Here is a 24,132-nt window from a genome sequence, read left to right as displayed (position 1 = left end):
GATTCAGGAAGGCAAATTTCTCTGTTAATTATAAATTTTGTTCGGACTTTTTAAGAAATTGTTCAGCCACTTCTGCTTTGGAGGACATTAGAGACTGTTCCAGTGCAGTTAAGTCCCAGCTCTAACATATTCCTAACTGGTTCACATCCATCTGTATTTCTGTTGATGTTATCCTTTGCTTTCCTTAGTAATTCTTCTCCCTCTGTGTTATCTACTTCAGATTCCCTCCATATCTTTGCATTACCAGCTAAATATGCCAAGATTTTTTTCTAGTCTCTTCTTGTATTCAAGCCTTCCATTTCTTGTATTCATTTCCCTATCTATGCAGGTTGGCAATATATCATCTCTGAAAAGGGGTCATCAAGATCATACATCCCTGTACTACTCCAGATAAGGTATCTCCCCACTTTATATAACAGAAATAGTATTTCTCTGCTATCCCTTACACAATATATTCCAGCAACATACCTGTCTTCTCACAGCTACATCACAACTCACCAGCTGCTACATTCATGTTTCTCCCTGTCATTCCAAACTCTAAGCTCTCACCTTATCAAACATTTTTTTAATACTCCAAAATGCAGTCTTCCTGTCCACTGGCCCCTCCTAATCTGTGCTAATAACAACTTTTTTGGTTTATCTAATCATTTCCCAAAGGCACTACTCTTTACAGAATTTCAGCTAGATTACCTTTATTATGCTTTCTTTTTTAAAGGAAACCACAACTTTTCTTTTATCAAAGAAAGAGATGAGATTATTTGGACACAGGCTACCTTTGGTAAACATGTGCTATTTTATTCCATTTCATATTTACTCCCAATTCTCTATTCTTTCTCTCCATATTAATTCTATTGCCTCATATAGTGTTAAAGGTGAGACTAACAGAACTATTTCTACCCTTCTTACATACAGAATCATAGAATCATAAAATGGTTTGAGTTGGAAGTGACCTCAAAGATCATCTAGTTCCAACCCCCCTGCCACGGGCAGGGACACTCTCCACTACATCATGTTGCTCAAAGCCTCATCCAACCTGGCCTTGAACACCTCCAGGGATGGGGCAGCCACAACTTCTCTGGGCAACCTGTTCCAGTACCTCACCACCCTCAATGTAAAAAATTTCTTCCTTAGCTCTAATCGAAATCTGTCCTCTTTCAGTTTAAAGCCATTACCCCTTGTCCTGTCACTACATGCCCTTGTCAAAAGTCCCTCTCCAGCTTTCCTGTAGGCCCCCTTCAGGTACTGGAAGAATGATACATAATATATCCTTCTTATACTACAATTCCATAGTTCCACCCCTCTTTTGATAGTCATTAAAAATCCTTACTATCAAACTTGTGATTTCATGCCTTGTCATCTCAGAGTGAGAGCAGCTAGCTTGCATCAGCTTCACTGCATTAGGTTCTTTGCATTTTCTTCTACATCAGACACTCATTTCTACACTCACGCAACAATATGAGAAGGGTCATACTGGATCAGATCAAGAGCATGTCTGGGCCAGGATTCTCTCCATAATCAGAGCCATAAGCAGATGGCTCAGGAACAGTAAGAACAGGACAAGCAGATACAACACTTCTGTCTAGTTCTCTTTGCTTCCCACTATTTTCAGCTTCTAAAATGTTGTAACATTCCTCTTGTATTCCATGTTTACCATGTTCTGTTTGCTGCCTTTATTGGAAACTGAGGAAAAGTTTCAAATGTTGTATCACTGCTCTTGAACGTAGCACATCCTCATCTCCCTAGATCCATTCAAGTGACAGACATATTGAGAGATGTCTCAGAGTATCTCATCACAGTTTCCAGTCAAATACTTTCTATTAGCATGTCTTTTTTCACTCATATTCTTCTTTATATCATTCTCACCCTTCCTTCTGCTGGAATTCCTGGTTACCTCCTTTCCTTTGTCTGTTGGTTGCCTTTCTCTTCTGCTTTTCCAAACCACATCTTCCTTGCTTCTCCTCATTCTTCAGCGCAGTGCATGGTTTCATTCTACTTCTTTTCCAGTAGTAAGGATCGTCTACTCCACTGTCAAAGCTCCTCTTCTCTTCTCTTCTCTTCTCTTCTCTTCTCTTCTCTTCTCTTCTCTTCTCTTCTCTTCTTCTCTTCTCTTCTCTTCTCTTCTCTTCTCTTCTCTTCTCTTCTCTTCTCTTCTCTTCTCTTCCTCTTCTCTTCTCTTCTTTCTCTTCTCTTCTCTTCTCTTCTCTTCTCTTCTCTTCTCTTCTCTTCTCTTCTCTTCTCTTCTCTTCTCTTCTCTTCTCTTCCCTTCTCTTCTCTTCTCTTCTCTTCTCTTCTCTTTTCTCTTGTCTTGGTGACATTCTTCCATGGAATATGTTCTTCCTCTCCCAGTCATCTGTTCTCTGACCTCTTATTCAGTACGAGTACTGTTTTCTCCTTCTTTTCATCTATTATGTTTCCAAATCCTCATCCGATCCCTACCATCATCTCCAGCTGCAGCTCTAGTTTTGCATCTTCTCTTTCATGGCCTCCTACCATAGCGAGAGCTTCCACCAGAGATCCATCTACAGTAATATCCACTAATTTTCTCCTGTTCTTCCCTTTGGGTTGAATCCAGTGCTATTTCAGTAGCTATCACAGTCTTTTTCTTCCTAGTACCTAGCCTGACAGAAACAATGGTGGAAATCAATTGCTGCTTCTAGCCCTTGCATCCTTGACCTTGAACAGCCACATCTCCTGATCGTTCCACAGTTCCCCTACAGCAATGATCAAGGCAGGATGCCCTCAGAAAGCGGAAAAGCTCTGTTTCAATTATCATATATGTGATCTGTGAGTTGGAAGCTCCTCAAAACCCACTTCTCCATTGCTGACTTGAGACCAGAGGTACAGATTCTGATGTCATCAAACTTTAATTTCCACAGACCTACACATGACCAGATGTAATGCTTGATATAAATCTGATTCTAGCCTTGGATTACTTCAGGCTGCATGTTTCCAGTTAACGACTGGAAAATTCACCAGGTTTTTCATACACTTGAAGCTGACCCACCAGCATCACAGTGGGTCTCAATTTGGGAGACTGACTCTGCATGAAGATACTTTCCCTTTCACTTTTTCAGTGTACTGAATTTCTGTCTTCCCTGCAATCCCCCTGGAAACTGCTAAGAGTGAAAAGCAAAGGATCAAAGGGAGGGATCACGGGTGCCTGGATTTCATCTTCCCACTGTTGTCAGTGGAGCATGCAGCAGGTTTTTTACAACATGGTTTCATTGATAGAATTCTTATCTCATTTTTATTTTCAGCTGTTAGCAGTCCATCCCATAATTGTATCATTGACTTCAGGTTTAATTCTCAAAAATGTACTCAGGTGAAACATTTATTAGTTTTAGAAAGAACTGTGAATTTCAATAGCACAATTCACAGGAAGAAGCCTGTCAGAACATATTCCTGGTCTGATTATACTAGAAAGCTTTTGAGTTATAGTATACACAGGCTGAGAGAGTTGGGGCTGTTCAGCCTGGAGAAGAGAAGGCTCCAGGGTGATCTTATAGCAGCCTTCCAGTACCTAAAGGGGGCCTACAGGAAAGCTGGAGAAGGACTTTTTACAAGGGCATGTAGTGATAGGACAAGGGACAATAGCTTCAAACTGAAAGAGGGCAGATTTAGATGAGATATAAGGAAGAAATTTTTCACTCAGAGGGTGGTGAGGCACTGGAACAGGTTTCCCAGAGAAGTTGTGGCTGCCCCATCCCTGGAAGAGTTCAAGGCCAGGTTGGATGAGTCTTTGAGCAACGTGGTGTAATGGAAGGTGTTCCCACCCATGGCAGGTGGGTTGGAAGTAGATGATCTTTGAGATCCTCTCCAATCCAAACCATTCTATGATTCTATGATGGCACAGTGCTGCTGGGGTACCTAAACCAGTCAAATTCTCTACAACCGAATCAGTCATACGGTACGAAAGTGCTAAAGCCAGCTTCAAGAGCTAGCAGCTTCTACTACATAGATACATCTTCATTGTGTTGATATCTATGTACATCCATTGTAGGGGCAACCTAAGAATTGACTTCCATGTTTCTGTATTATAGTTCTCAGTGAATTTTGCTCCAGTCATTATAGAAACTATTTCAGTTTGCCTTCTAAATAGTTTAACTTACACCGAGGGGGAAAAGAACCACTCACAATTATGTATAGCTGAAACACTGTTAAACCCTAATAGAAACTTCCAAAACTCCCTGAAAATGTTCTAGAACATGAAAAAAGTCTTTCAGGGTTGCCATACGGTATTCTCAGTGCTTAAAGTGGGATGACATTTTTAAGATGGGGATACTGTCACTTTAGCATAACGGACTGTGGCATCCCTGCAAGGCATTCCTTGCCTGCTCCTCACAGAGGAGCCTGGATTAGGAGCTAGTGTCACCCTCACAGCAAGATCACAACACCAGCTCAGAGAGTGGCAGGAATTATGATACCTGCTACTCTGAGAAGCCAGACTAATGGAGGCTGCTTCAGTTCAGCAGCCCTTGCCATTCGTTCTGCTGTGTGGCTGACGTCCTCTTGGGATGATCAAATCGCCATGACTGAGGTATCACCATGCCATGTTATTACTGACCGTGGCATAGCACTTCAAACACTGGAACAAGACACTGGTGTCACTTTCCAATTAAATGAATAAACGATGCCTCAATGATCTCCCTGCAAATTACGTCAAGCCTCCCAGAATCATTATTCGATTTTAAGTATGTAGGCTTCGATTTCAATTAACCATTAGTATTTTTATACAAATTATGTATAATATACCATTTATATGTATATAACTAGAATATATAAAAACTATAATTATACAATATTATCATTAGAATAATAAAAAATCATATGTTTCACCACAGTGCTTTAGTAACACTTTGAAAGAATTCTAAATTTATTTGCCTTTCAGATTGGAAGATTGTACCTAAAAACTCTGCATCACTTGGAATTATTTGAAAAGTCACACAGTGTTTCAGCTTATTTAATTCTTTCATCCCTCACATGCTAATAAAAAATGAGACAAAAACATGACTGCACAAATAAGAAAGCCACAAATCTCACTTGGAAATCAGGTTTGAAGACAAGATTACAGCTTCCCATTGTTTTGTATTCCCATAAAAAGTACAGCAAAATGGAAATCCTGTTTTAGAAATACAGGCCCCAGTAAAATATAATTTTTCCATTTCTTAGAGTTGTTACTTGCCAGCTGAGACAACTAGCTACTCAGCCAGCATGAGTTGCTAAATTTCACGTAACTTGTATTACTTACACCTCCACCACCACTTTGAGCACGCTTCCTCCAGAACTATGAAACATACCTGTGACTCCAGAGAAGTTAACTTTCTTCCTTTCTTCTTCTCTTCTCTCTTTGCTATCTGAACTTTTGTTTTTTCTTTCTCTTTTGACTTTTCCATCTTCTGAAGCTCCTCCACATAGGCATCATAGATCTTCCACTGAGAGACAGACAGAGGGAGGATTTATCAGGACTTGATTATACTCCAGAAAACAGCCATTTACACCATCACAAAAATATGATAGTCCCCACAAAAGTAGCACTGCCACTGGAATTAGCTGAAGACACGTGGCCTGCTGCACAAAAAAGTGAAGGATTGAAGCCTAGGATTTTTAAAGCTTGATGAGGCATGTCTTACTCTTTAAGAAGACATTATTGCATTCATAACAATTTCCTTCCCCCAATGCTCTTCTTGGTCCTTTGACTCCGTATCTTTTTTGTAGGACTTTTTATTTGGCTAATTTACCAGTGTTCAATAGGAAACATACATCGAACATCTGCTTTATGACATTTCTCATGTGTTGTTGGAGAATTAAATTGATTTAAATCTTGGACTCTAATTCTGCAGCATATGATCGAATGGAGACAGAGAGCAGTTTTACATCTTCTGCTATGCCACATGACACTAATGTCTTACTTGAGTAGGTCCGAAAGTAATTTTTCTACTTAAGAATTATTCATTAATATTGGAGTGCTAGTACTGTATCTGAAGCAGGAAAATTCTTTCAGGACAAAACAAAAGACAATCTAATTCTGACACATCAGCTTAGAGAGAGAGTAGACTAGAACATTCAAATAAAGAAAGGCAGCAGAAATCTTTAGCAAAAAAACCCAACTGTATTGAGTTGTAAATTTGCAGGCAGAAATTAAATGGAAAGATGTTCCAAACATCTGAGAACGGATGAAAAAATGTGATGAGAAGAGCAGGAGAAGAAGCAGAACAAAAAACTTTGAAATAGGAAATTGTGAGCATAAGGAAGAACAAGAGGAAAAAGAGTTGAGGAAAAAGAGCTATGTTAAAATATTATTTTATATTCACTCAAATTTTCAACAGAACAAAAAGAAAACAACAGAAAACTTTTCCTCTTAGTTTTCAAATATTTCATGCAAAATTTTAGCAACAGATTGATTATCTTAAATAGTTCTGTTCTCTCTTAACTCTCAGGTCATCTCACTGCCAGAAAAAATGAAAGGAAACTCCATCTGGAAGGAGGGAAGATCTCAGGCCAATTACTGTGTGATTTCAAGTTCAGGAATAGACTGGATTACAGTTTCCAGCTTGACAGAGTAACACCTTTGCTTCCCTTCATATCATTTTCCTATAAAAGCGTTTTTTAAGTTGCTGCTATTATACTTTCTCCTGAGTTTTCCTATGGCACACTGGTAATGAAATAATATTTTCAACACAAGTTTGGTACACTGATTTGAAGCAATATTGGCATCAGTGACAAATACATTTTGTAAATATCTGTGAGAATTAATGAGCGGAATTGGCTGGATTTCCTTTCCAATGAAAGCTATAGCATATTTCACATGTAAAACGTCATGCAAAATATTTTTATCTACATTTTTAAGAGACAGAGAAAACACTGTATAGTTCTTCATCATGAATAAATAAGCACGTTCCCACTACGTAGAAGAGCGCTGAGTCTATTGCAACAGGCTTAGAGTGGGCCTTCCATGTTCCTTATTCTGTAGTTCTCACCGGGTTCAGCTTCAGGCTTTAGAAACCCCCTTTCACATACAACTAAACTTAGACAAAGTGAAAACCACAGTGTTGCATATATCAAATTCTTAATAACACTCTCAAAAACTCTATGAACCCTTGTAAATTCCCTGCTGTATGAAATCTTCAGGGGTCTCCATGCTCTAAACACAGCACTCAAAGTGGAGCTACCATGCAGATGTGTGGTAAGTGTTTTTTATTGTTTCATTTCTGCATCTTCGGACCCCATTGAACCTGCCTCTGACGGGATCAGCTGATGGCGGTGTCCTGTAGCTGACCGGGTATTAATGCTGGATCACAGCTCCTCCCAAATAACCAGCTCACCCACCACACAGTGATGGAAGATCTTCAGCAACAGGACAGTCCCCACTCCAAAGAGTGCAGTGTGCCCAGAGGAGTCAGTGCCTGCAAGTTGCGGTTGTGTCTCTGTTCCTGCACATCTTACTGAGTCTAGAACCATTCTCACACTTTGGTTTCCTCGTTTCCACTCATTTAAGACTCTCTAAAGCAGACTGGCCAGGGCGGCTGGCAAGCCATAGGTCAATTAAAAGCAGCTAAACCGAGACACTTGACCGTAGAAATATAAACCACTAGCGAGATCACCCATTAAGGAAGAAAAGAGGGCCACACTAGTTTCTCTCAGATTTAAACCAGAAATCAAAACTATAGTATCGGAGTTCATTCCACTAGAACGAATGCAAACATAGCAATTTGGTTTTTTCTTTCTTATATCTCAGTTTCCTAAACATACTCTAAAAAAACTTTAAAAGCAAAAAGGATATACCTGGTTAGCAGTGGCTGAGAAATTTTTACAAGGTGTAGGCTCTGATTGACATGCTCTTTCCTGAATAAAGAAAAAAGGACAAAGAATTGTAATCCTTGCATTGAAACTCTTTGCAGTTTCATAGTCCAGCTGTGGAAACAGCCTTCTCATAGCAGGTAGTTAAAATAACATTGATTTAAGATTAATTCAACATCCAAATGACTCCTAGAGCACTGTACAAACATTATAGGTGATCATGCAACTACAAAGAGATTTTCTTGTGGACCAAAAGAAGGTTCACAAGACTTTCTGCTTTTTTTCTAACATACTGAAAATATTTAATTTCAGCATTGCATTTTGAAGGAATCGAAATGGTTTGTTCCATCTCTACCATTTGAAACATTCTCCTATGCTTTGTGGCACCAGTTATTATATCCTGCCAAATTTGAAAAGTTTTGACCTATATATTAAGAATCCACTTGGGTACAGCAGCCAAAACAGAAGAGTTGAACAGAATGATGACCTATAAACAATTCATTTGATGTTACTGAAATAATATTTTTTACCACCCTTCATCATCAATCTGAAAGAAATTAATGCATTTCTGTGAAACTTTCATTTCATGGAACATCATTCTCTTTCAAAAAACTGTTGTGTCAGGACATTTTTAAGAAGCTGCCGGTAGCATTTCACCGACCTCTGAAATGAAGCAGTCTCAGAGGTGGAAGCTGCACGTCCTGTACAGCACACAGCAGTACTTCACAGCTATTTAAGGTCTATATTCTACTTTCAAAGGCAGAATCACACAGAGGCACACAAGCCTTTCACAGTAAAATCAATGGGAAGTGAATGCGCAGATCTGGACACAGAAAAATAAATTCGATGGCCTCCACAGGGATTTTTGAAAGATGCAGAATCTTAGCTCAGGCTTTGCAGTAAGCACCCCATTGCTGGATAAACTCTCCTGAGGTCCTCCTTCCCTACTAGAAGGCAGAGACGGTATTCCTTCTAGGAGGCAGTAGCTTCAGCAATACAGTAACTCTTAGATCTCCCCAGGCCCATCAGATGTAAAGGAATCTATCTCACTTTAGGTGTAATGGCTGCAAGAAGGCAGGCAGGTTCTCTGGAGAATCTCTGATTCCAGGCAGCAAGGAAAACAAGAGAATTTTATCTCTGGAACTTGTATCTCCAACTCAGAAAGCTCCTTTTTGAGCACTCAACTGAGGGCCAGCATCACCAGTACTGCTCAGTCAGGAGGCCCTGTGAAGACACACTCAATGGGAATGGCTGCAGGCTCAGCAAAAAGTTTAGGGAATGAACATAAGGTCTTGGGTCTGTGCTGACCAGAAAGTGCATGCACAGAGCGGGAGGGAGATGTGTGATGTAGCAGCAGTAAAGATTTGTCATACTTACACGGTCTGTGCGATGGGTTGATGTAAAAGAGTTCTGGTGGCAGGAGAGGGGATTTGCTCCCTGTGGCTTCCCTGGTTTTGGAAACTGGTCAGACCCGGTTCTGGCCACCAGATCGGACCCCCATGCCCCTTGGGGTTGAGCCAATCAGTGCCTCTGCGAATTGCCCTATTTAAGTTGGGACAAAGGAACCGGAAATGTGCTTTGCCCAGGAGCAAGGAGAGGGGAGGGGGGCACTGCCCCCACTCCCCCGCTCCCAGCCGGGCGGGTGCCGGTGCCAGGCCGGCATCACCCGCTGAGGATGGCAGTGGCGGATCCGCCAGGGGAACCTGGGGAGCGCCCCACTCCCAGGGTGCCCGCCCCACTCCTGGGGTGCCCACTGGGCCAAGTTCACCCAAAGAGGACTGAGATCTGAGAGAAACAGCCACACCAACACCGGGTCAGTGAAGATGAATGGGACGAGGTGTGCCGGAGCTGAGTTTCCCCTGCAACCGGTGGCGAGATGGCAGCAGCCCCCCTGCAGCCAGGTGGTCCTGGTGGGACAGACACCTGCTTGCAGCCCGTGGAGAAGCCACGTTGAAGAAGAGATGCCTGAGCCTGAGGACAGTCGTGGAGCATGGGATGCGTGACAAGGTAGAGAGGCATCTAGAACATCGGATGGAGTGGCAACAACTCCCTAAGAATCCAAGACTGTGGTAAAGCCCGCACTGGAGCAATCTATGCGGAAGGATTGCATCCTGCGGGTAGGACGCACTCTGGAGAAGTCTGTGGATTTTTCCTTGTGAGTAGGGGATCCACTGGAGCAAGGTAAAAAGGATGTAAGGACTCCTCCTCCTTTAAGAGAGGAGCAGCAGTAACAACATGGGATGAACTGACCTGCATTCCTCCATTCCCTGTCCCCCCGCGCTGCTGGGGGAGGAGGTAGAGCCGGGAAGAAAAGGAAAGGGGTGGGGGGGGAAGGTGTTGTTTTTAAGATCTGGCTTTGTTTCTTTTTATCCTCTCAAGTAATTGGTTTTGTTTCCCTTTGTCCTTTTAAGTAACTCTTAATAAATTGCTTTGCTTTAAGAAAGCCGAGTCTGTTTTGCCCGGGACCATGGTTGGTGGGTGCTCCTTCTCTGTTCTTGTCTCGACCCTCAGTCCTTTTATTATATTTTTCTCCTCTCCATTTCACTGGGGAAGGAGTGAGAGAGCGGCTGTGTGGAGTTCAGTTGCCAGATCGGCCTAAACCACGACAGTCTGTTACTGTAGTACCTGTGTTTAACACAAGTGTACACATCTTTATCCCTGTAATATGGGGGCACTTACATCCCTGCTCCATGGGTAAGAATCAAAGTACTATGTCATAAAGGGACTCTGTGGCAAAAGGAAATGGGATTCATGGATTCCAAGCCCTCAGCTACTACCCTAACCATCGCTCTAAACTTTTTCAGATGAGAAGATAGACATGAAAAATGTTATATCCAAGTAGAGGTTTAGGATTTACAGTAGCACCAAAACTTCTTGTAGGCTATCCAAGAGCCCTCGGGGCAAGAATGTTTCTGTCACCATTTTCATAACCTCAAATGTTTTATCATAGTAAACCACTGTTTTTTTTCTCCTAAGAGTATCTACAGAGATCACAGGATGTAACACAAATACAGATAATCTGTATGCCCTCCAAAAGTTCCTCCAAGTCACCAAAGGAAATGGCAGCATACCCGCATAGGGTTGTTGAGTGTTGTTGAAGCTCTCTCAATGAAGTTGAACTGGTTTGCAAGCTTCTGCTCCTTCACTCTTGGGAGAGGAGGCTCTTCTGCCTCTGCTGCCTCAGCTACATCTGCTGTTCCCTCTGCCTCTTCTTCTGCAGCCTGAAAGAAAATAGAGCAGTGACTCCATCCTGAAAGAGCTAGACATCTCTTTCCTTCTTCAGAAGCACTTCTTCTCAGACTGCTGGATTTCTGCTGCCTAGTGAAGGAGACTGGAATTGAAGATTCAATATGTAAGATGGAAATTAGAAGACTTCTAGCTCTAAGAACAAGGAGATTCTGGAACAGTAACTAAATAGAAATATGGAAAATTAGGAACTGAAGTTACTTTAAAACAGAGCTTGACATGAGTGGGATAATACAGCACGACTGCCTTTGATAAAATTGACTCAGGAACCAGAAGACTCAGAGTCCCACTACCCTGTATTATCATTTCCTTGCTAGACAGTCAGCTATATCTGAAACTAGTCTGAACCTGATTCCAGGGCCTGACACTGTAGGGATACAAACAAACTTCTCACAGAACACTCCTTTCCTGATCAGCCAATTGCCTTTAAATCAGGTCACTGCTTTTTCAGTCTGTTGCTTTCACCTCTCTACATTTTGTTTTTCACCAATTTCTCTTTAAGGAATGGACATGCTGTCCAGGAAGATTCCAGATCCCAGCAAATTATACTCTATCTTGATACAATATCTGGATAAAGACAGATCTGGTGCGTAGAGACCTGTCATCCCCCTATACAGCTTCTCCAAACCAAAAAATGGCAGGATTACAGCTCTTCAGTAGAATCTGCAGGACCTACATACAGCAGAGACATCTCAGGCATAAAACAATCAATCACAGAAGCTTCTCAGCAAGCCCATTTTATAAAAAATGAATTTCAAGTCTAATATTAAAAATAAAATGGACAGCTCTCAGCTGACTATGGAGAATTACCTGAGTATCTTCCGTGTTTTCTTCATCTTTAATCTCTACATCTTCAGACGTTACTGCAGAAGTCTCAACAGGAGTCTTTTCTGAAGGTAGAAAAGACAAATGAATAAGCCTAGGATAATAGCACATATTATTCCACATTCTACAGATCCTTCTATCTTCGCGAGCATTACTATACAGATGCATCCTTTTTTAATACTATCTCATTAGACAACACAGTAACTAATCCCCAATTTGGAGGGTGATTGTTTGCTCAAAGCCACAAAGGGAGACAATGTTATTACTAGAATGAAATCTCAGTAATTTTGGCTGGACTGAAATCAAAAATCTGTTTCCGACTCAAATAAAGCTTCTGAAATCCAATTCTGATCTGAGTAGCTTTGTTTCTGTGTACCTCTTCAGCTCTGGACCTTTCTGCCCTCCAGAAATGCCTGCAATTATGTACAACCACAAAGAATGCTTTCAAGGCACATAAGAGTTATAACATGGCTTATTCTTGTTTATATGGATAAAAATGAATATACCTGTCTTGTTAGAGAATGATGGCTGCCTACATTCCAGTCATAGCCTTAAGTGTGTAGTCATGCTAGCATCAAGCTGCTTCAAACTAGCTGGTTTGTAATCTATGAAAAGTACTGCCAACAACAATCCATGCTTTCACAGCATTGAAAATCCCATTTAGCACTTTGTCCTACTTCAAACCATCATGCACATTCTGTTAAGTGTGAAATAAAAGAGGCACTGACCCTCAGAAGCTGTAAGTAACAACTATTTTCAGGAGCTTATCTAGTGGTATCATCATGCCTGACAGTTACCACCTTAAAAGGACACTTTGCGACACAGCTTCTCCTTTCACAAAGAGCAGAAATATAAGAAAATCACTAGGCAGTACCTCCTTCCCAGCTGAAAATTCGAACCTAGAACTCTTTAATAACAATAGAGCTTTTTAGCCTCTGATTAAGGTGTCTTTTTGACTGAAAACCTAAGTACGGTGATAGTAGCTCAGATCAAAGATTCAAATAGCTCAAAAGTTTGTATCTCACATTGTCCAGAAGTAGATACCCTGGTAAGAGTCTAAGAATTGGTCAGGTATATTATAATTCCCTGAATGCCCACTTAGCCTCCAAACATTTCTGCTTTAATACTTTAAACCATGGCTGAAACTTTCATAGATTCATAGATTTCTAGGTTGGAAAAGACCTTAGAGATCATCGAGTCCAACTGTCCCTAATCCCCATTAAACCATATTCCTAAGTAGATCATCCACCCTATTCTTAAACACATCCAGGGATGGGGACTCAACCACCTCCCTGGGCAGCCTATTCCAGTGGCTGACAACCCTTTCAGAGAAGAAATACTTCCTAACATCCAACCTGAATCTCCCCTGACTAAGTGTATACCCATTTCCTCTTGTTCTATCACCCATCACTAACGTAAAGAGCCCTTCTCCCACCTTCCCCATCCTCCCCATTTCGAAGCAGGCTAAGGAGTTTAGACATGTGTGTCCAACTAACGGTAGTGGAAGATGTTTAAAAGGCACTACATAGCTCTGAAAATTTCAGCACTATTGTTCAAATAGCTCAAAAAGCATAAACCTTTCTCTACACTATGGCAAACATCTAGCTGATTGTTTTTTCTGCATTTGTTCCTGGAGAAGAAGGCAAGCCAAAACAGGAGCTGTTCTATTCTACGGCGAGGAAGTGTGACCACTCCCTCATGTTGAGTAAGCGGTCCAGTGCCTAGCTGAAAATGATTGTGGTTTCAGACCATAAACCTACCTGCTACAGCGTTTAACCTGATACTCTGTCGTCTGCCTTCATCTGAATCTTTGAGTATCATGTTTCCATTCAAAGAGAAGTGAATGGCCATTTGATCCACATAGTTTATTGGCTTGTATGTTCGTTCCTACAGAGAGTGAAATAAACCCAACAAAGTCAGCATGCGAAAAAAGTTTTTCAAAGCAGAAATGCTTTGTAGCCTAAATTGCTAAAGCTAAGAATATCCATGCTGATAAATACATGTTTGTTATTGGCATATTTACACTGAATATCTTCCAGCAGCTATTTATATCTCAGGACACTGAGAGCCATAAATTAAAAATACAATGAAAAGAAACAAGAACATGAAACCTCTAGTTCTCCACTGCTACCACAGCAAATGAGTTCAGGTACAGCTCTAGTGGACCTCTACTACGCTGCACTCCCTAACAGACACTTAGGTCCTGTTGTGGTGAGACCCCTGAATGAGTTGTTGTACCTAGACAAGCGCAGCACCATACATAAAGAGCAGCTCTGATCTGGAGTCTGTTCAGGCTCTCAGCACCATGCCCAGGTTATAAGCACTGTACTAAGGCAGCTGCTTGAAGCTGACTTGACTGGCACTTGCTTGTGGACCACTGCGCAGTGCAGGCATACACCTAGGCTCCAAATGTGCATCAAGATTTTGAGCTGCACCTAAAAGCAATCAGAAGCATCAGACCACAGATGCTTCAATAGTTTCTTCTTAAAAATACAACTGTCTGTACCAATCACAGCATAGCACCTAGCCCACTTAAGCCACTATGGTGGATTCAAAGGTACAGACCATTCATCACCTGTTTCTATCTCATAAATACAGAAAACATAAGCACCAAATAGAAGAGAAAGCGAGCTTTTTGCTTGCACAATACTGTTTTCCTTTCTCTGGTGATCTCATGTAACGGTTGGTCAAACTAGTTACAGTGACACAGAGATGAGACAGGTTTGGGAATATATCACCTGGTTGTCTGTTCCCTGCCTAAGGCTGGGGATAATCCAATGCCAGATTCAGAGAAATATCCCTGTGTCCTTTCTTTCAGGGGGTGTAACCCTTCCAAGGGAGGAGTCGGAGGCAAAGCTATCATTCTATTCTTCCCTGCAGGAGACTGTGTTGCTATCTGTACATGCTAGCAGGAGAAGGCTGCACCAGGGTAATGCAGCATATGCTCTGCATGTGCAAATGTGAAGGTGTGACTCTTGGAGTCTCCTGGCAATCTTTGATGCACCCTCCCCTGCTCACTCCTACTGATCATGAATAGAGCTCTTGTCAACGATTTCACAAAGCACATTTCTGAGCTCTCCTATAATTCAGACAACTGAATCTTGATGTGAGGATACTGAGGCAGAACTGTCTTAAAGACTGAGTAAAGCATTGCCTTTTGTCTTCTAACCACCTCAGAATGGAAAAAGTTACTGTCTTAGTAACTTTTAGTTAGTTAAAAATTAGTTACTACACTAATTATGTTTGCTGCCAGACCTTGTTGAACAATAGTTATATACTGCTTTTGAATACATATGCCAATGCTTTTAGATTTTTACCCTCTGCAAAAACCCTTTAGGAACCATTGGCAGTAAATATGTAACAAGATTAAGCCACATTAAAAGGAAATTTACTCGGTTATAAATCAAAGGAAAACACAAAACCAGTTAACTGCGAAAAATCTCTTTCTGACTTTACAGGTCATGCCACACTTACTTTAAAGCTGTATCTGACGATATTCTGGGGAGCATGGGGATTATTAGCTGTCAGGATGCGTGTAAATTCCTCTTTTAATTCCTTTGGAATGGAAATAAAATAATATCACAAATAATACTCCACTATTAATACAACGTACAGCATAAAAAATCACCAGATTTACGCTTAGTTCTATGATGTTCAGTTCACTGAAGATACATCATGTGCAGCTGATGCCTCCCCAAGAACAACGCTTGGAGCCAGGCTAGCTCAGAATGGAATCCAGCACAATCATCCTGCTTCCTACCATAGTGCTTCAGTGGGCTTTCTTGAATTCTTTAGCTGTCATGTTAATTCTTATTTCAGCTATGGTAGCACTTGAAAAATGCTAACTGCATTCTATAGGAGAGGAAAGACAACCTGTGTCTTGAAGCATACACTGTCCAAAATAAACAGTAAGCTCAGTAGCAGTGCTTGCAGGATCGAGCACTGTGAAGAAAAATTACAGGTGTTAACTGTTCTCACTACATGAGTCGGGGGAAGTACACACGCCTTCCCTTTGAGAGCTACCTGGAGAGCAGGGAGCAATGCTAGAGTTTTACATGACAGTGAGAAGAGAGAGACAACTGCAGTTAGAAGGGTGACCAACCGCAATCCTACTGAACCAAGCTGAGAAGAAATGGGCGTAAAACTGTAGGACACCTCCCTGTCCTGTGTACCAGACACAGGCATCTGAAAAGCTCAGGGCTGGCTCTGGGGTCCTCCTTATCCAAGGGAAGCCCCAGTCCCATTCTCCTCTTGGATCAACTCCACGCAGTTACATTGTCTTAAGCTCAGAATTGTGTTTCAAAGCGCATTCTCCCTGTTTTGCTGCTGGAAGCCATTTCAGTTTATGCTGCGGATATTGTACTTTAGCAAGTACTGGAGTTTTACTCTCACAGAATTTCCTCCAAACAAGTGGGTAAGAGGCAGGCTTCGGCTCACGGAGTTTCGTACACATCTCATTACAACTACAGGCACTGTTTTACTCACAGCTTCAGTCAGCTCCAGTTGATCTGGGGGTTTGACTAGAGCCTTTGCTCCCGCCCATTCATCTGCTCCCTCTCCCGCTTCAGTGGAGCCATCTTCATCCTAGGACAGGATCGACAAGCCCATGAGTGCACTAAGAGTGTGATTGTTTTGCTCCCTCCCAAAGCAGCACTTCTCGGAGCATGGAGCAAGGAGGCCAAAACAGCATTTCCCAATCCATCCATGCTCTGAGCAGAGCAGATAACCCCAAACGGCAAGCCCAAATCCGAGGGCTGTTGAACAGCTACACCTGCCAGCAAGAGTTGAGTGGGCTGGATGAGCTGCTGTCTGAAGATAATTCCTGGCCTGTAACAAAACCGGAATAACTGCAATAACAAAAGTCAAGTAACCCCACCTCAATTTCAGTTTAAAAGTTGACAGTTCTGATTTTGATCATATGATACTCAAATGAGCCATACTTTAGGACTACTCAAGGGCACAAGTCAAGGACCTGCAATTACTTCTGAAGTGCTATTCTATAAGGTACACTTAGAAATTAGTTTAAGACACAAAGCTGCAGGGATGCAGCTCCTGGGGGAATGTTAACGATTTTCTTGCAAAAGCCAGAGGGTTTGCATTTTCCCAACACAGAGAGCTGCTCTCCTTGGGCCGAGCTTGTGCTGATGTCATGATATGATATGAAATGATATGATATGATATGATATGATATGATATGATATGATATGATATGATATGATATGATATGATATGATATGGTATGATATGATTAGATTAATGGGAAATGAATCACTGCAGAGGTGAATTTCAATTAATTGTCATTACAGATAAACTGCCAGAACACAAAGTTGCTGATTAAAGTGTTTAACTGCTCCAGGCAAAATTTCTCCCTTAGTTTGAATGTGTAATGGGTTGATTTAAAATCAATCAATCAATCATCCTCTTAAATACAGTTCTCTCAGGTCTGCTCAACTGTATAAGCATATGGAGCTGCCGATGAGTCCAGGGTGTAAGTGAAGGCTGTTTGCAGGTACAGAGACTGGATTCTGATGACCTTTGTATTCTGACTAGATGACCTTTGAAGGTCCCTTCCAGCCCTAACCGTTCTATGATTCTATGATTCTATGATTCTATGATGTCTGCAAAATGCCACAAAGATAAAAAGCACAATGCTGTGTGAAAACCTGCAGCGGCTGAAAGTAACAGAGAATTCTGCATACGCCAGGCACCCAGGGAAAGTCACAGGCTGTAGCCTGTTTTTTTCCCCAGGGGAGCTGAAATGAGGCAAGCTGTAAGGAAAGTCAAGCACTCTGGTACACCACAAACTATGATGACAGAACAGTTGTTTATGATTTGTTAACGTTGTTAACAAATTTGTAGCGTTGTTAACGCTTCCCACATGAACACCTGCTTGTAGGACATGCATCACACACAATTCTGTGTCAGTTAGTTCAGTGGCTGTTTTCCCTAGTGAATCAGATAAAAAGTGGTGTGGGTTTAACATTTTTATTTATGTTTTTGATTTAAAAGTAAGTAACTTTTCATTTTTAAAGGGTCAAAAGAGGAACATTTAATAAGACTGTGATTTGTCCTAAGAAAGGGAAAAGCTGTTTATCACCATGCCTGTGTAAAGGCATGTAAACTGTCCTTTTTCGATCCATGCCAATGGAGTTAAGTATGAGGAAGGTAGATTAAATAAGTGTATTCTAAGCATTTATTTGCCCAACAGTACAAACATTATCAGGCAGCGTACAGTCAAAAAGTTAACATTATTTTCTCTAATGCTTGTATTTCTATGTTAACTAAGTGAATATGGGCTGGTTTGAATTTTCTAAACTGAGCAGGCAGTTTTCTCACAGTCTATGTCAGTTTATATTTTGGAGCTTACATCCCAAACATTTTAATTTAATCTTTTCATACTGCATTTTACCTAAATCATGCCTTTATTTTAGCTGTCATTTTCATTCTAACTTGCTAGTGTAATTCTCTTCTCAGTGGAAACCTAGAGCAAGCAACCCCTTACTGCTAAATCAATCGAAATGTTACCAGTTCCATCAAACAAGCCACTGTTCAGACTGAATCTAGTTTGCATCTCATAGATACACAAGGAAAAAACATTTTTAAGACTTGTGGATTTTGGGATCTTACCCGTTTTTTAGAAACAGCTTTACCAGGCCTTGGTGGTACTGCCTTTCCTCCTGAAGGCCCAGTTTGGCCCTGAAATGAGAACAAATCCAATGTAAACCTTCAAAGATCCTTGATTCCTAATTTATCTGAAGCAGAATAAAAGTTTAATATGCTTATTAATGTTTGGTCCGATGGTATGTTTCAAAAGCTGAATATACCAGTATTTTGTCTATAAATCATTTGAATGAAAGGCCGTCACTTTCATAACATAAGACAGCAGTTTGTTAGCATGAAGAAATGCTAGGCTCTGTCCTTGTCATTGCCTGTGTGTGATACACCTAAATGTCACACACACACGGGGTTCTAGTGTCTTACTCAAGCACACAGAAAGGCTGCTCTTGCCCCAAATGCTTGCATGTCATAGTGATCCTGAAGACAGCAGATCCACACCTACAAAGCCATGAGCGCTGAAAAATCATGGAGAACACTGATGAGCAGCTGGGAAGTTAACCACAGTCAACCTCCCCGAGCACATCACAACACAGAAAACTTTTTATGACAGCCTTTAAGGAAAACATTGAAATAGTTGTTTACAGGAAGCTTTATGGAGTATTTCTGAGGAAGATTACCCAGAGGTAAAGGAATAACAGAAGGGCAACAGTGACAAAGCCTTATGAAAACTTTGCAGAAAGTGGGAGAGGAAATGAAGAGGATCCTTTTGAGAAGATGCTGAGGGACAGACAGGACCAAGAACCAAGAAGTAAGAGGGAGAGAGAGCTGATAAATCAAACAAAAGAGACAACATTAGAAACCTTGGCAAGAACAGCTTCAGCATGGATTCCCAGATAACATCGGATGGGAAAGCAGTGGAGTTACTTGAAGAAGTGTTTGATTTTGTGACAAGAAAGAAGGGGATACTAGAGAAGGGGGAAGGAGAATGAAGGGCTGGGGTAGCAAGCTCCTATGAGTTTATTGATTTTCTTCAGAAGAATATTAGAGTATGCCTTTCAGCTCAGACGAAAGGTCCACCTAGCCAGGTATCTTTCTCCAACAGTATTCAAAAGCAGGTATCTATGGAGCTTTTTCCAGGATACCTTCTCAGCTTGCCAAAGGGACTTGAACCAGAAATGCCATCCTTTTTATTTCACATCAGTGAATCTTTTTCTCCACAAATTTATTCAGTCATTTTGGAATCCACGTGCATTTTTGGCATGTACAACTTCCACAGCAAGGACTCCCATGGTACGACTACATGCTAATGCAAAGAACTGCTGCTTGCTTTTTAAGTCTGCCACTTGCTGTTTTCATCTGGTTTTCCTAGTTCTACCAGAAAGCCCATGTTTATCACATTATCTGTTGTTCATCCCCTTTCCCATACCTCTTATGAACACCTGCAGGAGCACCAGTCTCTACAGAGATTTCTAGACTCCTCTCATGATTCCTCCTCATTATGAAAATTAAATATTAACTTCTACCATCTGCTTCCTATGTATTAAACAATTAAGCAGCTATAATGACTTCGACCCATCATCCCCAAGTCTTTTTTCTAAAGCCCCATTAGTTATTAAGACTTGACAATAAGTATTCAGAAAAGAAATATTTTCGGAGGAGAACAAACTGTAGCAGAGATGTGAGGCTGTGAGTTTCACTGTTGTTTCTTTTTCTACAAACTAAGCCATGTAAAACTGCTGTTACTAACAAGGCGTCAGGGATTATTTTTATTCCAGAAGATATGCATTAAAAGTGATGAAAAATGAGCAGACTGATACATTTCTATGCTTAGAAAATATGCCACGCTTTGAAATACAAATTATTATGACTGAAGTGAAGAAAGCAAAAGGTATGACATTTCCTTTATAATCCCACAGTGGGCTGGTAGCAAAGCAGAGCAGAAAGCCTAGGAGCCCCGGTGTCACAACCCCTACTGAGACTCTGGGTTACACAGCTGGCCTGTCTCCCCCACGTGATTACTTGGCAACAGGCAACCCTATCCTATAATGACTGTGCTACATGTGAATTAGATGTGATTTAAACAACAAAATTTAAAACAGATTTTCAGAGCAGAATTTTCTTCAGATCCAAATCAAAACCAAACTCTTAATCTTAAACATGAAACAAAGCCTACTGACTATTACCCGTTGTAAGTAAGTCTATAAAAGCATTTATCCAGCAGCAAAGGCATTGACAAGGCAATCTGAGGGTAATCGGTTTTGGCAGTTGCACACATTTCAATTAACATAATCCACCTGTGAATTAATATCTGCAACTGTATTAAAATCCAAAAGGGATAATAAAGAAAAGCTAAAGTTAGAGAGTGCTGGAAGGAGGCAGAACAAACTCTGCCCTACTCCCCACACCATAAAGAGTTTGTAGGGTAGACCACAAGCAATTTTCTAATCAACCAGGGGCCTATGGCTAATTTGCTGTATATATTTCATCTTTGTACAGTACCATCATGGTTTTACAACTATAACTTAATGATATAGTACAGGCCTGGTATAATAGGGAGACCCTAAGGAGACGCAGGATGTGGCATCCAGGGGTATAGACAGGGGATGATAAGAGATGGAACACAGGTTTGACATCAGAGACCCCACAGCTGTAAATATCTTATCACTGGCCACTTGGAGAAATGCAGACTTGCAGACAGGGAAACTGGACAAAGTTGGGTTTACAGGTAAAAAAGAAAACAAAATAATAGTATCTAGCACACTTAAAAAGCATAATAACTTCAACCACCCTGATATCTGTTGGAAGGACAACACAGCAAGGCACAGGCAATCCAGGAGGTTCCTGGAATGCATGGATGATAACTTCCTTCTCCAAGTGGTAGAGGAACCAATGAGGAGAGGTGCTACGCTGGACCTTGTTCTCACTAACAATGCAGGGCTGGTGGGGAACGTGACGCTCAAGGACAGCCTTGGCTGCAGCGATCATGAAATGGTAGAATTCAAGATACTTAGAGAAACAAGGAGGGTGCATATCAGGCTCACTACCCTGGATTTCAGGAAAGCAGACTTTGGCCTCTTCAAGGATCTCCTCGCTAGAGTACAACGGGATGAGGCCCTGGAGGGAAGAGGGGCCAAAGAAAGCTGGTTAATATTCAAGGATCACCTCCTCCAAGCTCAGGAGTGGTGCATGCCAACAAAGAGAAAGTCACGTAGAAACACCAGGAAGCCCACATGGATGAATAAGGAGCTCCTGGCCCAACTTGGGCACAAAATGAAGGCCTATAGGGGGTGGAAGCAAGGACAGGTAGCCTGGGAAGAATACAGAGAAATTGTCCAAGTAACCAGAGATCAGGTTAGGAAAGCCAAAGCGCTGATAGAGTTAAATCTGGCCAGGGACATCAAGGGCAACAAAAAAGGCTTCTGTAGATATGTCAGTGATAAAAAGAGATCTAGGGAAAATGTAGGCCCTCTCCGGAAGGAAACGGGGGACCTGGCCACCCAGGATATGGAGAAGGCTGAGGTTCTCAATGACTTCTTTGCCTCAGTCTTCACTGGCAAGAGCTCTAGCAGCATGGCCCAAGTCATGGAAGCCAAAGGCAGGGACTGGGAGAATGAAGAAGCGTCCACTGTAGGAGAAGATCAGGTTTGAGACCATCTAAAGAACATGAAGGTGGACAAGTCCATGGGACCTGATGAGGTACATCAGCGGGTCCTGAGGGAACTGGCAGATGAAGTTGCTAAGCCACTATCCATCATATTTCAGAAGTCGTGGCAATCTGGTGAAGTTCCCAATGACTGGAAAAGGGGTAACATAGCCCCCATCTTTAAAAAGGGGAAAAAAGAAGACCCAGGGAACTACAGGCCAGTCAGTCTCACCTCTGTGCCCGGCAAGATCATGGAGCAGATCCTCCTGGTGACTATGCTGAGGCACATAGAAAACAAGGAGGTGATTGGTGACAGCCAACATGGCTTCACTAAGGGCAAATCCTGCCTGACTAATTTGGTGGCCTTCTATGATGAGGTTACAGCATTGATGGACAGGGGAAGAGCAACTATCATCATCTACCTGGACTTATTCAAAGCATTTGGTACTGTCCCACACGACATCCTTATCTCTAAACTGGAAAGACGTGGTTTTGATGTATGGACCAATCAGTGGATAAAGAATTGGCTGGATGGTAGCTCTCAAAGAGTTGTGTTCAACGGTTCAATGTCCATGTGGAGGCCAGTGACGAGTGGTGTTCCTCAGGGATCAGTGCTGGGACCAGTGCTATTTAACATCTTTGCTGGAGACACGGACAGTGGGATCAAGTGCACCCTCAGCAAGTCTGCAGATGCCACCAACTTGTGTGGTGTTGTGGACATGCTGGAGGGAAGGGATGCCATCCAGAGGGACCTTGAGAGGCTGGAGAGATGGGCCTGTGAGAACCTCATGAAGTTCAACAAGGCCAAGTGCAAGGTCCTGCACGTGGGTCGGGGCAATCCCAAACACAAGTACAGGCTGGGCGGAGAATGGATTGAGAGCAGCCCTGAGGAAAAGGACTTGGGAGTGCTGGTGGATGAGAAGCTCAACAAGAGCCGGCAATGTGCACTGGCAGCCCAGAAAGCCAACTGTATCCTGGGCTGTATCAAAAGGAGCGTGGCCAGCAGGTCGAGGGAGGTGATTCTGCCCCTCTACTCTGCTCTCGTAAGACCCCACCTGGAATACTGTGTTCAGCTCTGGAGTCCCCAACACAAGAAGGACATGGAGCTATTGGAACGAGTCCAGAGGAGGGCCACGAAGATGATCCAAGGGCTGGAGCACCTCTGCTATGAAGACAGGCTGAGAGAGTTGGGGCTGTTCAGCCTGGAGAAGAGAAGGCTCCGGGGTGATCTTATTGCAGCTTTCCAGCACCTAAAGGGGGCCTACAGGAAAGCTGGAGAGGGACTTTTTACAAGGGTGTGTAGTGATAGGACAAGGGGCAATGGATTTAAACTGAAAGAGGGCAGATTTAGGTTAGATATAAGAAAAATTCTTTACATTGAGGGTGGTGAGGTACTGGAACAGGTTGCCCAGAGAAGTTGTGGGTGCCCCATCCCTGGAAGTGTTCAAGGCCAGGTTGGATGAGGCTCTGGGCAACCTGGTGTAGTGGAGGGTGTCCCTGCCCATGGCAGGGTGTTGGTACTAGATGATCTTTGAGGTCCCTTCCAACCCTAACCATTCTATGATTCTATAATGTACAGTAACATCAGGTATAATATCAAAGACCAGACCAATAAAGAAAGAAAGGTGTGAAAGTGTGTCAGCTAACACATAAAAGAAACTTCAAGTAGCTCCTAGAGTGAAGAAGCAACCATCAACAGGGACATGTTCGCCTTCCCAGTGAAGGATCCCACATGCTGACAGCTTGCTTTAACATCCACACCAACACCACCACCGACAGCAAAATGAAACCGTCAACCTTGGGAACCAGAGCATTGCAAGACAGGTGAGCACAATACCAGAAAAGGCATAGAAAGTGAGAAGCTTGCATGCAACAATTTTAACTGCATTATTATTGATATTTTTTTCCACAGACGTACTTCTAATTTTCCGTAATAACACCTGGACTGATGACAATGTTAAGACTAAGATTTCAGTCACACTAAAATTAAATTCTTAGCTTTATATATATAAGGTGTGCCTCCTCTTTGTCCATAAACAAGATTTCGAGTGTGTCAAAGTTTA

At 42.0% G+C, this 24,132-nt stretch overlaps 1 protein-coding gene across 1 annotated transcript in view; it reads right to left on the bottom strand.

Annotated features, from left to right (window-relative positions):
• DNAI1 (dynein axonemal intermediate chain 1) overlaps positions 1–24,132 on the bottom strand; it is a 174,537-nt gene that overhangs the window by 138,340 nt on the left and 12,065 nt on the right. The window contains exons 2-10 of the mRNA XM_086629225.1: positions 18,496–18,564; positions 16,354–16,452; positions 15,343–15,423; positions 13,629–13,755; positions 11,854–11,933; positions 10,869–11,018; positions 7,783–7,842; positions 5,298–5,432; positions 4,425–4,427 (exon numbers count right to left, since the gene is read on the bottom strand). Of these exons, the coding sequence (XP_086485351.1) occupies positions 4,425–4,427; positions 5,298–5,432; positions 7,783–7,842; positions 10,869–11,018; positions 11,854–11,933; positions 13,629–13,755; positions 15,343–15,423; positions 16,354–16,452; positions 18,496–18,564 (804 nt within the window). The remainder of the gene's footprint in view (positions 1–4,424; positions 4,428–5,297; positions 5,433–7,782; positions 7,843–10,868; positions 11,019–11,853; positions 11,934–13,628; positions 13,756–15,342; positions 15,424–16,353; positions 16,453–18,495; positions 18,565–24,132) is intronic.

The sequence above is a fragment of the Tauraco erythrolophus genome, chromosome Z (genome assembly GCF_009769465.1).
Source record: "Tauraco erythrolophus isolate bTauEry1 chromosome Z, bTauEry1.pri, whole genome shotgun sequence".
NCBI classification, from domain to species: Eukaryota; Metazoa; Chordata; class Aves; order Musophagiformes; family Musophagidae; genus Tauraco; species Tauraco erythrolophus.
Note: the sequence above shows the minus strand (reverse complement) of the source record. Positions and strands in the feature narration are given on the sequence as shown.